This window comes from Gossypium raimondii, chromosome 3, assembly GCF_025698545.1.
Source record: "Gossypium raimondii isolate GPD5lz chromosome 3, ASM2569854v1, whole genome shotgun sequence".
Classification (NCBI taxonomy): domain Eukaryota; kingdom Viridiplantae; phylum Streptophyta; class Magnoliopsida; order Malvales; family Malvaceae; genus Gossypium; species Gossypium raimondii.
The window spans coordinates 2,802,747-2,819,078 of record NC_068567.1 but is presented as its reverse complement, the minus strand read 5'-3'; the positions used below and the strand labels follow the sequence as shown (position 1 = coordinate 2,819,078).

The following is a 16,332-nucleotide window of genomic DNA, read 5'->3' as shown; positions in this document are numbered from 1 at the left end:
ACACCCATGGTCACTTTTATTTACCTTAGGTTACGTTTTAGTCACTTATGTTTAAAATGTTACGTTTAGTCATTTATGTTATCATGTTGTAAAATTTTAGTCATTGAGCGATTAATCGTCGTTAATGGTGTAACAGTGGTGACGTGTACGTTAAATCATCATTTCAAACAAAATTTTAGGTTAAATTATACAATTGATCCCCATATTTTTTTCGTTTTAAGTAATTTAATTTTTTTTCTTTTATGTTCTTTAAACTTTCCTCTTTTTTTCCATTCTTTTTTGTTTCTCTCTCTGTTTTCATACTTTTCCCATTTCTTTTAACATATTAGGAAGTCGAATTGACAGTGAAAAAAGAAGTAGGAAGTCGACTGTCATCATTTGCCCATAACCAAAGCCCATAAACCCATACCATGCTTCTTTCTTCACTACCAATTCGACTTCCTGATATGTTAAAAGAAATAAAGAATGTAGGAAAACAGGGAGAAGCAGAAGAGAATGGAAAATAAAGAAAAAAAAGAAAGAAAGTTAAAGAGCATAAAAGAATTAAATTGCTCAAAACGAAAAATTATGGAAACCAATTGTATAATTTAACCTAAAGTTTTTGTTTGAAATGATAATTTAACGTGCCACGTCAGCCATTAACGACAACTAACGGCTCAGTGACTAAAATGTTACAACACAATAACTTAAGTGACTAAAACGTAACATTTCAAACATAAGTGACTGAAATGTAACCTAAGGTAAACAAAAGTGACCATGGGTGTAGTTTACTCTAAAAATAATTATTTATAAATTTTATGTTTCAAAAACTAATGAATGTTCAAAGAATAGTGAATTATTAAAGAGAAGTTATATGTGTCGAAGCCATTTTTTTGTAATTTGAAAAATGGGGATCAATTTTGAAAATGGAAATGGAGTCGCCACCGATCTTTTATTGTGGTGTGCGGATCACCTTGAAAATAATTTTAGGTCTGCGAATTTTTGAGAAAACGGGTTCGGGAGTTGGTTACGCACGAGGAAGGGTTAGCACCCTCGTGACGCCCAAAATTGGTACCGATTGGAATGTTTAATGTCTTAATGTCAAAATTTTGAAAAGATTTTAAAATTTGATCCTTTTATTTTGAATAAAATGAATTGGACGACGAGACTCACTTATTTCAAAGAAATAAATCGTCACCCTTAGTAAGTTAGAGTGCAACATTTTAAGTCCTCCAAGTTAAGTTTATCTCTCGTCTTTTAAAACCTATGCATTTTGAGGAGGATGTCCGATTATCTGGGTCAAATGAGAAAATCAAAACCCAGTAAGTTAGGGTTCGATTTCACAAAATTCCTAAATATCGAACATTGCCTTAAAATCCTCATCTCGAGAAAATAATAGTCATATTCAATGCGTTAGGACACAACGTGTCAAATTCCCGAGAATGAGCTTTTATTTTGAAACTTCTATGTTCAAATTAAAAAAGGTAAGCCCAGTAAGTTAGGGCACAATCCTCTCGAGAATTTTTAAATACCAAGCTTTTTGAGAATTTTGAAATAAAACAATTGTAATGCTTTAATGAAATGCAATTTTACAAACAATATAATAAAATATCAATATACTAATCAAATGGTGAATAGCAAGCTAAATTTACAATTTGGAGCAACCAAACATATAATACATCAACATTGATAATCAAATAAACTAATAATCAATCTAACAAAAAATCAAAAAAAGAATAATCAATGCAATAATAATTTAATCCCAAGTAAACCAATCAACATAATCGAAATGATAAAAATTTTAAAACGTAGAATAAAATTTTAGAAATTACCAGTTACAATACGTTTTATTCACGTATATATATATTAAAGCAATTCCATACATATTAAAATAATGTGTAAAACAAGTTAAAATGAATAATCTTCAAAGCATTTAAAAAAAACATATAAAACAATTTAAAATAATATGTAAAACGTTTAAAATAAGTAATGTGTGAGAAGGAATCCTAAATGAACAATATGCAAACAAATTCTATTATTATTATTTTTTAAAATGATAATGCATGATGTGCATAAGAACAATTCCAAATAAATAATATACATTTGTAGTTTAACATAAATAATATATATTTAAAATGAATAATTGATTAACATAATTTAAAACATATAATATGTAAAAAGGCTTAAAATAAATAGTAATAGAACGATTTAAAATAAATAATATAAAGTTTAAAATAAATAAATATATACATTGCATAAATAAAGTGAAATCTAACAGTTTCGGGACTAAATTAGGGTGAAAATAAAATAGGAGGGTAAAAATCATAATAAAAAATAACAGAGAGGACTAAAACAGAAAATAAACACAAATGTTCGGATGCTCAAATCCGATTAGTGAAAACGGCGCCGTTTAACTGTGGATCAAATTGAAAACAAAATAAAATACGCGATTCAAATTAAAAACAATGAAGAAAATCAAACCGAAACGGCACAAAACAAGAGGGACTCTTCGCGAAATTTCCCCTCCCCCTACCAAACACGCGGATCTAGCCGCCATCTGGATCGGGTCATTGGGTAAGGCCTCTAAACGACGTCGTTTGGACGCTAGGAACCCTAGCCCAAAACGGCTCCGTATTGTATCATTATTTAAACAAAATTTACCCTAAAAAAAACATTAGCAGACTCGTTTTTAAAAAAAATTGCTTATTGTTTCCTCTGCTAGGGTTTCACCCTAGTCTTCAGTGCCGTCAGTCCGCCCCTCCGCCTTGATTCCACTGCGAATGGTGGTCGGAGCCTCACCATTCAAGGCTTTTTGGCTTCTTCGCGTGGATTCAAAGGCATCACCAGGTACGTTTTAACCCCCCCTTTTTGTTATTATTTACTCTATATATATCTATACTTATATGAGGCTAATAACAATCGAAAAAGAAAAGAAACAATTGGAGAAGAAAAGAGACCTGAAGGAAGAGAAAACCTTTTCTTTTTTTTTTTGTATTGATTTTCTGCCCCTTGTTTTTTTGCAATATGCGTGAGTTCCCCCTATGATACAATCTGCGTGTTTGGCTTTTATAGCCAGAAAAATCAAATAAAAACTGAAAATCCCCTATTTTTCTACTGCTATTTTCTCTTTTTTTTTGTTGCTTCGCTGCTTCTTGTGTGTATTTGCAGGTACTGGTACAGAGGTGAACGGGCGCGCATGTACGGAGGCTCGCGTGGCACAGTACAGGCGTGGTCCCTGGCGATGGCGTTGCTCGGTGCGGCGCATGAATGAGGCTCGTACGTGAGGAGCGGCTTGGCTGCAGCGCAAGAGCAGAAAGCTGCTGAAGGCTAGGGTTTGTCTCAGCCAAGCTGGGTATTGGGCCATTAGGTTTAGTGGGTTTTGGGCCTGTTTAGGTTTAGATTCGGGCTTGGGTAGAGATTTAGGCCATTGGGTTGGTATTGGGTCATTGTAAATGGACTGTTTTGGGACTATTTTTTATTTGATTTTATTGGTTTTATTTATTTACCGGGCCCGGGCAAATTGGGCCTATTACAATATGATAATGGATAGTTTTAAAGTAGTGGTCTAGTAGAAATAAATAGTTTTTTTAAATATTATATAAATAATAAAATTTTATAGTTACTTTTATTTTTTAAAAATAGTGAATGTAATATTTTATTTTTAAAGTATTAAATTAACTCATGATATTAATTAAATTAAGAAATTTTATAATAATAGAGATGAAAAAACTAAATTTTCAAAATCAAAACCTAAAATGTGCAAGAATAAAAGCAAACTGAAGACTTAAAATTTCCATTAATAAAACCAAAATCAAAGAAGTAAAATTTCTATGAATAAAACCAAAAATGAAGACCTAAATTTTCCATTAATAAAGCCAAGTCAAGACTAAGTTTGTATAAGTGTAAGAAGGGTATAAATGAAACTCACAAGAAAGCCACATGAAGACTTTTGCAATCCCAACTATACGATTTTATGTCCACCTCTCACTTTTCATATTTTTTTGGCCATTCGTTTTTCAAGATTAACATCAATATTCTTGTGGCCCCTTCATCCCTTCCTAACGAATTTCCACTAAGAGTTTTTGCAATAAATAATTTACGTAAATAAGAAGCCTAGATTTTGATCCAATTTTTGAGGAATTAATTAATTATATATTATTTTTACATTATAGTGAGTTAGTGGGATGCATCTGCTTGTATATAAATAAGAAGCTTAGGCTTCTTTAGATTATATACATATAGAAGTTAAAAAAAAGTAACATATAGCTGAGAGAGAAGTGAAAACAGAGAGATGATGATGATGATGAAGTGGAAATGGTTAAGGTTTATTAGGATGGCAGTAATGTTGTTGGTGTTAGAAGGATGCAGATGGTGTACTACTGATGCTTGTTTGGAGCATGAGAGAATCGCTCTCTTGCATCTCAAACCTTTCTTCAATGATGGTAATCAATTGAATAGTTGGGTTGAGGTGAAGGGTTCAGATTGTTGTAAATGGGAAAGAGTTGAGTGTAACACCACCACTAGGAGACTCATACAACTCTCCCTTAATTCTACAAAATGGGAATACGACATGGATAATAGGAATCTCAATGCCTGGTATCTCAATGCCTCTATGTTTCTTCCCTTTGAGGAATTGAAGAGTCTTTATTTGTCGGGGAATGCCATAAGTGGTAATCTTGAAAATGAAGGTCGTGCCTCTAGTTTTTCCTTAATTACATCTTTTATTATTCCACTACTCTCACCATCGTTAATTTGCAATTACTTATATTTTATTTTATTTTATGGAAGAAAAGTCACTAACTTGTATATATTTAAAAGAATATTTCTATAGGCTTTGGAAAACTATCATCCACGTTGAGTAATTTGGAGATCCTTGACTTAAGTGAAAACTACTTGAATGACAGCATTTTGTTATCTTTGAGTGAGCTTTCATCTCTCCGGTATTTAGATCTATCACACAACAAATTAGAAGGATCAAGTCATCTAAGAGGTAAATTAAGTTTGGTCTGGTGTTAGTTTTTATTTGTATAGTGGAGTTTGAGGATGGTCTTCTGGGTTTGGTACCTAGTTTTCCATTCTTTTTATCCGTTGTAATTCCACTATTGCTTTAGTAAAATTTTCATATAGCAAAGAAAGAAAAAAACAATTAACAAGTAATTATGTATATATATCAGGTTTTCAATTGCTTTCAAGACTCAATAACTTGGAAACTCTTGATTTAAGTTGGAATTCTTTGAAGAATAGCATTTTGTTCCATATGAGAAATCTTTCATCCTTGAAGACTTTAAGATTGAGTGGTAATGAGTTGAAAGGAAGGATGGATCATATTCAAGGTAGACTGATTTTACCTGTTTCTTTTCAACTTTAAAATCAATGTATATTCAAGTTTGATTTCATCATACGATGAATATATAACTAATCAATATTTGGGATTGAATTTTATGATTGAATAATTTGACAAACTTGAAATACTTGGATTTAAGTTGGAACAGAATTGAAATTTGAAAGCATCTCAAACCAAGGTATAAGTACAGTATTTATATGTCAATTCATATTAAAGGTGGACTGCTTTTATATGTTTCTTTTCACTTTAAAACCAATTTTTGTTTAAGGGACAGTTAATGTTGCAGTATTTCAAAATAGGAAGGTATCTCAAACAAAGTATTTATATATTGAATCAATTAAGTTTTACTTGTAAAATGTAGTTATCAATTCATGGGAAAGCTTGTAAATTGCCTCTTCCTTCTCAAACAATCATTTTTCCTAACTATTTTTATCTTGAATGATATTATTTTCTTCCAATGATAGATGGAACACAATTGAGGCTAACAAACTTAGAGGAACTTGATTTGAGTGGTAATCTCTTTCGGAACAACACAATTTCCTTTCTTCAAGGGCTTTCAAGCCTAAAGTCCTTGAATATGAGGTCGAACAGTTTGCAAGGCTCATTAGATACTAAAGGTACTAAAGCTATAACTTTGTTTTTCTTGATAATTCTTTCTAGAACCTTTTAAAATCAATTGTTTTAATTTTGAACATTCACATTTCACGTTTGAGGATTTTCATCTTCACTTCAAGTTTTAGATTTACTTTCTTTTCATTTTTATTTCATTAAAATATTAAGTAGAAATTAAAATTATTAACATAATGATTTTTAAATTGGACGTGGATATGTATAGGATTGAGCAATTTAACAAATTTGAAGAAACTCGATTTAAGTGGGAATCAAATTGAAAGCTTTCAATCCTTTAAAGGTATGCATTTATATTTAACCAATTACCTAAATTCTTACATATAATTAAATTTTATGCCAATTCATTTCAGTGATGAAATTATATAAATCTTTTGTAGATGGTGGTAGAAAATTGGAGTTGACCCACTTGGAAGAGCTTAATTTAGATGGAAATCTCTTCAATACTAGTGCATTTGCATCCCTTAACAAGCTTTCAAATTTGAAATCGTTGAGCATAAGGGTCAATCAATTGAAAGGATCAATAGATATGAAAGGTAAAATATTAGTTTTTAACAAGAATATAATAATGTTTTAAGAGAATATAATGGAGTTGATTAATTTGTTGTTTTTGTTTTCCTAGATTTGGAAGCATTTATCAAATTAAGGGAACTAGATATGAGCTATAATGAATTGAGAGATTTTGTGATCCACCAAGGTATCATTTAATTAAATTTCCTTTTCTTTTTAATTTAGAAATTTAGTTTTGATCTCGGATATTATAATAACAGATTATTGTCATAAATATTAATAAAGTTATATCATATCATACTTGAAAGTAAAATATGGGTTTGGTGAAACATTTTCTAAACCCTCCATTATAATGTGTTTCGACTTTGGTTTGAAACTAAAATTCTTTAAATTTTTCATAATTTTAAATATTAATGTTTATAATTATTTTGTTTGTATAAATATATTTTTAAAATAATTTATTGAATTTTTATGAGATAAAAATGATTATAACAATAAAAAATGATATTATAAATAAATAAAACATATATTTATGAGAAAATATGTAATATAACTATATTTTAATTTCATATATTTTAATAGTATAAAACATAAAATACATATTAGAGTATTGGTAAAATACCTGTTTTATTTTTTAAAGTAAAATACATATAAATTTTTAATTTCATATATAAATATATTTTTGAATTTTATTTATTGGTGAGTAAAATACCTATTTTTATTTTTTTTAAAGTATTGGTAACTTTAAAGGTAATATAATAATTTTAGTGTAGAAATGTTTTATTTTATAAATATTATTTATAGTGTTGTTGATTGGAGTTTGAAAATTATACAAATTAGCCATATCAGTTAATTACTTATATTAAAAATAATATAAGAAAATACTAAAAAGAAAAAAATAGTATAATTAATAAAATGGATGAAGAGTTATATTAAAGTTTCAACATCTTCTCTCCATCAAAATTTATCTCAGATAATCATGAATAGTCTAACACTCATAAAAAAAATTTATATATTTCATTTCATTCACAGAAAATAAAGCATTTCACTTAGTAGAGGCTTTCTATAATACCGTTATCTAATACCTCTTGACATTGCTTAGATTCAAATGTGTTGAGCAATTTGGAGGAAATATATCTTGACAATTCTACTCTCAACACCAACATTTTGCAAAGCATTGGAGTATTTGCTTCTCTTAAAACATTGTCTTTATCTGATTGTGGACTTATTGGTCCCTTACCTAATCAAGGTAAATAATTTTATGGCTCAAATTGATTGCTGTATGTGCTTTCTGTAATATATTATATCCTATTCTGTTTTATAAAACAAGATTTAATTGAAACTTCTTCCATGAATTTATAAAATTTTCAGGATGGTGTGATCTAAGGAACCTTGAAGTGTTGGAAGTGAGTGAGAATGCACTTGAGGGGATGCTTCCTCATTGTTTTAGTAACTTGACATCTCTTCGTGTGTTAGATATTTCAAGAAACCATTTTCAAATTCCACTGTCATTTGCACCATTTGCAAACCTTTCAAACCTCAAAGCCCTCTCCAGTAATGAAAACAAAATGGTATTGGAACCTTCCTTTTATACCTCAATCCCAAAGTTCCAATTGGAAGTCATCAGTTTGTCAAAGTGCATAACATCTCAACAACTCAGTCGAAAAGTTCCTACCTTCCTTTACTACCAATATGACTTGAGATATGTGGATCTTTCTCATAACAATCTCAGTGGAACTTTACCAACTTGGTTGCTAGAAAACAACACAAAGTTAGAAGAACTCATCTTGAAGGGTAATTCATTTACAGGTCCTCTCTCACGTTCGTCAGCTCTTATTTCTAATGTATCTTCAATTGACATATCTGAAAACAAATTACAAGGTCAAATTCCGACTGGTATATGTTCAACTTTTCCACATTTGAGGCGGTTACTCTTATCCAAGAATGCTTTTGAAGGTAATATCCCACTTTGTTTAAGTGGCATGAAGTACTTATCATTTTTAGATCTATCAAACAATCAATTGTATGGAAAAGTACCAGAAGAGTTGATCACGAAAGGCTCACTGATCATTTTGAAACTATCAAATAACAACTTCAGTGGAAATGTAGTTCCTGTGATTCTCAGCGCGAATGGGGTGGAGAATTTATATTTGGATGGAAATAATTTTTCAGGAGAGATGACAAATGTTAATGCCTCTACTTTTGAGTTTCCATATTCACTAAGCCAAATTGATCTCAGTAACAACAAGTTGCATGGAAAGCTCCCAAGATGGATAGGGAATGCATCATTTTTGTGGAGATTAGATTTGTCTAATAATGGTTTTGAAGGTTCTATTCCAATGGAATTTTGCAAGTTGAATAGGTTGGAATTTTTGGATCTTTCTCAGAATAATTTATCTGGCTCTATACCGTCATGTTTTAATCCACCATACATAGAGCATGTCCACATCCACGGGAATAGACTGAGAGGCCCACTGTCGCTTGCTTTTTATAATAGCTCTTCAATAGTGAGTTTAGATCTTAGAGGAAACAATTTGACAGGTAGTATTCCAAAATGGATTTACACGCTTTCTTCTTTGAGTGTTCTTCTCTTGAAAGATAATCATTTTCATGGTAAAGTTCCTGTTGAGTTATGCAAGTTGCATTCTTTAAGCATCATAGATCTTTCTCAAAATATGTTTTCTGGTCCTATACCTTCTTGCTTGGGAAATTTATCTCTTCTAATGCAAACGAAGAAGATTCTAGACACTGAGTTCTATGGGCCTATAGAAGAGGATGAAACAACACGCAGTATGATACTAAATTTGGGAATAGATTCTTCCTATCCTGACAGCTACTTAGAAGAAGTAATAGAGTTCACAACAAAGAGTGGGATCTTTTTGTACGAGGGCAACATCCTTTCATATATGACCGGGATTGATTTATCTTGCAACAACTTAACTGGTCATATCCCACCAGAATTAGGGAACTTAAGTGAAATCCATTCTTTAAACTTGTCGCACAATAAGTTGACAGGAGTTATACCCTCGTCATTCGCAAAACTACATCAAATTGAGAGTTTGGACCTTTCTTACAACAATTTGAGTGGTGAAATCCCCAATCAGTTGGTAGAGTTGAACTCTTTGGAGGTTTTCAGCGTGGCATACAACAACTTGTCAGGTAGTATTCCCGAAAAAGCTCAATTTGGGACCTTTATTGAAAACAGTTATGAGGGAAATCCTTTTCTTTGTGGAGCTATATTGCATAAAAGTTGTTCCAAAATCGATTCGCCATCAACGATATTAACTGTATCAGAAGATAAAGGAGAAGATGGTTTGATAGGTGATTTTTGTGTGAGCTTTTTGGTTTCTTATGTAGTTGTGTTGTTGACAATTTTTGTTGTCCTCTACATAAATCCATACTGGCAAAGAGCTTGGTTTTCTCTCGTTGGGAAATGCATCACCACCTGTCGCTACTCAAATGTGGGCAAGTTTCTTACTTATCACATTTTCAAGCGATATGTTTAGCTACTCAAATTGTGATTTGATTTTCACACCTAAATGTTTAATTATGCTAAGTTGAGCGATAATTAATATTTTGTTGATTTTTGCATTTTGAATAAAAGCTCTTTTATCTTATGGTTTAATCATTTTCAACCATCTATTTCTTTTTTCTTCTATGTATATGCAATATCTCTTTAAATTAAATTAAATTGACTGCCAAGTATTCACTAGTGCATACTGAAAAGGAAATCTAATGTAAAATTAAACCAAACATACTAGAAAATTGAATCTAAAACTAGAATATTTTAAAACCTCACAAACAATGCAATTCTTTATGTTATGCTTTAATTCACAATGTATTGTGTATAATGTGTTATAACAATTCAATTAAAAAACAAGCAATTATCTTATTTTTGCATACCGTATTATACATTTACATGTTAATAATTCGTTGTACTTAAATTTTGACACGTTCGTTTATATTCAAAGTTCAAATAAGTTCCACACCCATTTTTTACTGCAATACTCAAGAATATGCTCATCATCGAAATCTGAAATATTCCACTCTAATTAACATTATGATTCTGTAAACAACTAAAAAGTGTGATATTTTTTAAAATAAAAGAACTTGATAACAATGTAATTAAAAGATGATGAAATGAATATGGATTTAATAAAATAATTTCAACAGTATTAATAGTAGACCGGATTTTGAAAATTTATTTTTGTAAAGAGAAAATATGCATATTAGATTTAAATAAAATAATATCTTTTTAGTTTTAAATTCTCTATTTTATAATAGAACCATTGATTTAAATAAATGAAGTTTTGAAGAATTTCTAGAAAAACTATGTAGGTGAAATTTAAATAGAGAATTTGAGATCTTGAAAGTCTGTTTGAATTCATAAATTCTAAAATTCAAAAGAATGTATTTGACAATTTTAGGTGCTTTAAAATTTTTATTTAATATGGTGAATTTAATTAAAAATTTATTTATTAGATTGTAAAATATTTCTTAACATTTGTAATTGAGTACAAAGTAAATTTAGTTTAAGGGCTAATGAAATTCTAAACTTCATAAGTAGGATTGAGATAATAACAAATATCTTATATGGTATAGTAAAATATTAAAAATAAATAGGTTCTTGGCCATTTTTAACTTCACTTGTAGAGTTAAAAACTTCATTTCGAGTACCAAAAACTAACATTAAGGTTAAATGCTAAATTGATTTCAAACATATTTGAGTTTTTAAAAGAATATGCTCATATATTTAAATCGATATGAATCAAGATCAAATTATTTTGAAATTTTATTTTATCTTAGAATGCTAAAAAGGATTAGTTTATTAATTAATAAAATGAATGAATAGTTATGTTAAGATTTGTACATTCTCTATTAAACTTTTATCTTATTGATGAAAACAAATATTTATTTATTTCTTCCACTTACAGAAATTTGAAAGTTGTTGATCTTGATCAAGTTTTCACCGATGGAAGCATTCCATTACAAAAGTTAGTGGAGGCTTTCTCATCAGTTAAAACCTTTTATCTATAAGGCAGTTATCTGAACATGACTCTGGCTACTCAAGGTAAGTGAAAGTCATTATTTTCTTTTCCAAAACAGATTACGTTCGATTAACATCTAATACCTCTTCTCATCCTTTAGAATTAAATGTGTCAAGCAATGTGGAGGAAATATATCTTGACTATTCTACTCTCAACACCAACATTTTACAATGCATTGGAGTATTCAGTTCTCTTAAAACCCTGCCTTTATATGATTGTGGACTTATTGGTCCCTTACCTAATCAAGTTGCATGGAAAGCTCCCAAGATGGATAGGGAATGCATCGTTTTTGGAGAGATTAGTTTTGTCCAACAATGGTTTCGAGGGTTTTATTCCAATGGAATTTTGCAAGTTGAATAGCTTGGACTTTTTGGATCTTTCCCAAAATCATTTATCTGGATCTATACCGTCATGTTTTAATCCACCAAACATAGAGCATGTCCACCTCCACGGAAATAGACTTAGAGGTCCACTATCACTTGCTTTTTATAATAGCTTTTCTCTAGTGACTTTAGATCTTAGGGGAAACAATTTGACAGGTAATATTCCAAAATGGATTGACACACTTTCTTCTTTGAGTGTTCTTCTTCTGAAAGATAATCATTTTCACGGTGAAGTTCCAGTTCAGTTATGCAAGTTGCACTCTTTAAGCATCATAGATCTTTCTCAAAATATGTTTTCTGGTCCTATACCTTCTTGTTTGGGAAATTTATCTCTTCCATTGAAAGAGAAAGAGAGTCTAACAACTAAGCTCTACCTTCCATTTATAGAAAGGGATGAATCAACATCCATTGCAATGAGAAAATTGGTAAGGGATATAAATCCCTACTATCCTACAAGCTACTTAGAAGAAGTAATAGAATTCACAACAAAGAGTGGGTTCTATTCGTACAAGGGCGATATCCTTTCATATATGACTGGGATTGATTTATCTTGCAACAACTTAACTGGTCATATCCCACCAGAATTAGGGAACTTGAGTGAAATCCATTCTTTAAACCTTTCACACAATAAGTTGACCGGAGTTATACCCTCGTCATTCTCAAAACTTCATCAAATTGAGAGTTTGGACCTTTCTTACAACAACTTGAGTGGTGAAATCCCCAATCAATTGGTAGAGTTGAACTCTTTGGAGGTTTTCAGCGTGGCATACAACAACTTGTCAGGTAGTATTCCCGAACCAAAAGCTCAATTTGGGACCTTTATTGAAAATAGTTATGAGGGAAATCCATTTCTGTGTGGAGTTATATTGCATAAAATTTGATTTTCACAATTTATGGTGATTTTTTAAATTCAGCCTACTGCTTTTGTCCAAACAGTAGGCAATTTTAGCATTTTACCGAATCCCTTATTTTTGCATTACGGGTACACACCTAGTTTTGTTTGATGCTAAAACAGTCCCCGAGCACTCCAAATCCTATAATTAAAAAAATAACATCAATTTAATCTCATATAACGTGATCCTAAATCGAACTCGTATCAAGATTTTAACCCATAAGCGACTAAATCTTACCTTCAACTGATGAACAAGAATTCCCACAAAAACTAAGACTCCAATTGGTGATTACGAGCCATTGAATCCTTCCTTATTTGGCATAAACAAAACACTTCAGAAGAAAGTTAACAAACAGAGACAAATCACTTATCTAAAACTTACAAAACGATCGCAAATAAACATGGAGTGACACGAGGCAGAGTGGGAAAAGAAAAATCAAGAAGATAAAGGGTGAAAGAAAGCAAAAATTCTGCAGCAATGAAGAGAATAACGGCAAGAGAGTGGACGGATTTTGGGGAAAGTAAAAAAAAAAGAAAGAGAGAAAAAAATGAACAAAATATTTGATAACCACCCCAATCCCTTATTTTTCTCCATCAAACTCCCCACTAAATCCACTACTCAGATTTTTAGTCCATCTCAAACTCTCCTGGACGCACGAGCAAAAATAATGTCCACGCCAAGATTTGAACACAAGACCTCCAACACTCTAACACTCCACTTATCCATCAGATCAGCAGACCCATTCTGTTAATTATTTGCTAACTTTTACTTAAAAGCCTACTGACCAAAGATAGGTCTATTCATAAAAATACCAAATTTTGCCCAAGTTCTGGCTAGAACTTAGGACCTCCCAAACACACCTAAAGCACATAACCACTAAAGTAAACAGATATTTTGTGTCACACATTCACAATACCCAAAATTAAAATTTTAAGACGTTACATGTATGTTTGATAAAAAAAATTAATTGATCATTCTGTTAAAAATTATATTCATTTCTGTTGAAAAATTTAGAGTTGTTGCGATGTGTGTGAGGAAGTGCCCACATCCTTTACCATTGCGGCACATAGGCACATTAAACAACTTCCCACATTTAGGAGTTTGGCAATTTATTGAACCATATCTTTGGGTTGAGTTGATATCGTGGGTTATATCAAGTCCATCAATGAATATCATAGTACTTGGAGAAACTTATTTGAAGGATCAAGTTAAATAGGATCGGATCAAGCCTATCTAATCCCTTAGATTGAGGAAGTTGGATCAGATCGAAACATTAATACCTTATTTGCCAACAGCTCATATTGCCTTAGTTGTTATTATTATATTGTATTCAACTATTTTAGCTATCTTTTAGAAGGGATTGTGAATGATCTTCATTAGGTTAGCAAATCTTAAAATCTTTATATAATTAAGAGACTTGTATAGGCTCTTGTATTAATCATTGAGAGCACTTAATTTGATCGAGGAACATTATTTATGTGAGTAAATATAGGGATTAAAACTATAATTTCATCTATAATAATTTCTCAGGCATTAAATGTGAGATTATTTACACAACCTAAATTATTAGGGGCCTATATAAGATCAAGGTTGACGCAAAGTCAATAGTCAACATTTGAAAGTTAATGCAATGAATTATGTGATTGTTGATATATGTAATAATATTTTCTTAACAATTTCCTCGAACTACTTAGTAGATGGTGCTATATTACAACATAATGGGTCACCAAATGTATATAATTGAGATTTTAAGCAAATATTATATTTTATCTTTATCCTTAAATCATGAATAGTATAGTAATTGGACTAATTAATATTTAGTACACGATGAGGTGGAGTTTTTAAACTCTATAAGAAGGATCAGATGAGTGAGACATGTCTTGTAGAGGTGTAGTATATAATGTTAAAAATGAATATTAAAAAAGAAGAAGACACATACCAATTTTTAATGTTATTTATGGAATGTACTTGAGTTGTGGTTCACATAACTAAATTATTATATAAAGGTTAAATTCTACCATATAGTTTTTGTACTTTATTGAAGTTGTAGATTTAATTCCTAGACTTTAATTTGATATTTTAGATCTTATGCTTTTGAAATTTTAAAATTTCAATCCTCACTAAATGATATTTTGTAAATTCATTAAGTTCTACTATCTCCAAGATTTGGTGTGACAAACATATTATCATATGTCTAATGTTATGCCCACTTGTTATTTTTACATATTACTCACTAAAATCTAGTTAATATAAGTTTTGTACATATAAGTCGATTCGCTATCAATTTTCAGATGTTAATATCAAGTTCAACATTTCCAAACCTAAAGTAATATTTCAAGACTTTATTTTTCCATAAAACTAATTTTTTTACATTGGAAACTTTAATTTTTTTCGACTATTAGTTAAGAGCGGCTTTTTAAAATAACCCAATTTAATTAATTAATTGTAAAAATATTCAAGTAAAATTTTAAGTCATATAAAAAAAATCGATGTCTTTTTCAAATTTCGAATTAAATGAATTTAAAGGTTTGGAGAGGTTTATGTAGAGGTAGCAAATCCTGAACTGTCCGATGAATTTTGAAACGATCTACTTAGAATGGAGTGGATTTTTTTTTAGAAAAGTGGAAGCAAGGTGGGATGGGTGGATTTTTTTTTCCATTGGACAATGACTATGGAGCCGTTACGGTAATTCCTTGTTCCATCCCATCCCACTCTACTATATAAAATTACAATTTCATCCTTCTATATATATAAATATTAAAAAAAGTAAAAATGTATTATAAAATAAATTCATATATTTTATGTTTAAATATTTTCTAAAAAAATATGCTTAAATATTTAATTGGTTTTAAAATATTAAAAAGAAAGTAGTAAAATTATATAATCATATTTGGTTTAAACTTACAAAATCTTCCGGGAAAAAAAACTTTCAAAACCTAAAATTTCCATTAATAAAACCAAAATCAAAGAAGTAAAATTTCCATGAATAAAAATTTCCATGAATAAAACAAAAATGAAGACCTAAATTTTCCGTTAATAAAGCCAAGTCAAGATTAACTTTGTATAAGTGTAAGAAGGGTATAAATGAAACTCACAAGAAAACCACATGAAGTATTTTATAACTCCAACTACATGATTTAATGTCCACCTCTCACTTTTCATATTTTTTTGGCCATTCGTTTTTCAAGATTAACATCAACATTAGATTTAAAATCAACGTTGAGCCATGCTTAAATTCTTTAATAGAATGTTAAGACTTATTTTTATGAGTGATAAACTTAAATGACTTAAAACTTATCATTCTTGTCATCCCATCTTGTCTCCATGAAGAAATTTTAAAATAAATTTAGCATTGAATGCCAAAGTCAAGGGTTGATAAGCATTCTTGCAGTCCTTTCATCATTTCCTAATGAATTTCCACCTAGAGTTTTTGCAATAAGGAATTTATGTAAATAAGAAGCCTAGATTGATCCAATTTTTGAGGAATTAATTAATTATATATTATTTTTATATTATAGTGAATTAGTGGGATGCAGTATGTTCTGCTT

The 16,332-nt window shown here is 30.2% G+C and overlaps 2 protein-coding genes across 3 annotated transcripts; both read left to right on the top strand.

Moving 5' to 3' along the window:
• Positions 1 to 4,157: 4,157 nt before the first annotated feature.
• LOC105796529 (receptor-like protein 9a) lies at positions 4,158 to 10,051 on the top strand. 2 transcript variants are annotated; one of them, XM_052627952.1, is made up of 9 exons: positions 4,159 to 4,667; positions 4,811 to 4,969; positions 5,154 to 5,312; positions 5,788 to 5,940; positions 6,159 to 6,233; positions 6,331 to 6,486; positions 6,573 to 6,647; positions 7,563 to 7,709; positions 7,832 to 10,051. In XM_052627952.1, the coding sequence occupies exons 1-9, from the start codon at positions 4,271 to 4,273 to the stop codon at positions 9,964 to 9,966; spliced, it is 3,456 nt and encodes a 1,151-aa protein (XP_052483912.1). In that variant the 5' UTR covers positions 4,159 to 4,270; the 3' UTR covers positions 9,967 to 10,051. The 2 variants fall into 2 exon arrangements, with proteins under 2 accessions (XP_052483913.1, XP_052483912.1); XM_052627953.1 differs by lacking the exon at positions 5,154 to 5,312 and having other exon boundaries at positions 4,158 to 4,667.
• Positions 10,052 to 11,626: 1,575 nt separating this feature from the next.
• Positions 11,627 to 12,772, top strand: LOC128039826 (receptor like protein 21-like). Its single transcript, XM_052628446.1, has one exon. The coding sequence runs from the start codon at positions 11,627 to 11,629 to the stop codon at positions 12,770 to 12,772; it is 1,146 nt and encodes a 381-aa protein (XP_052484406.1).
• The last annotated feature ends 3,560 nt before the right edge of the window (positions 12,773 to 16,332 follow it).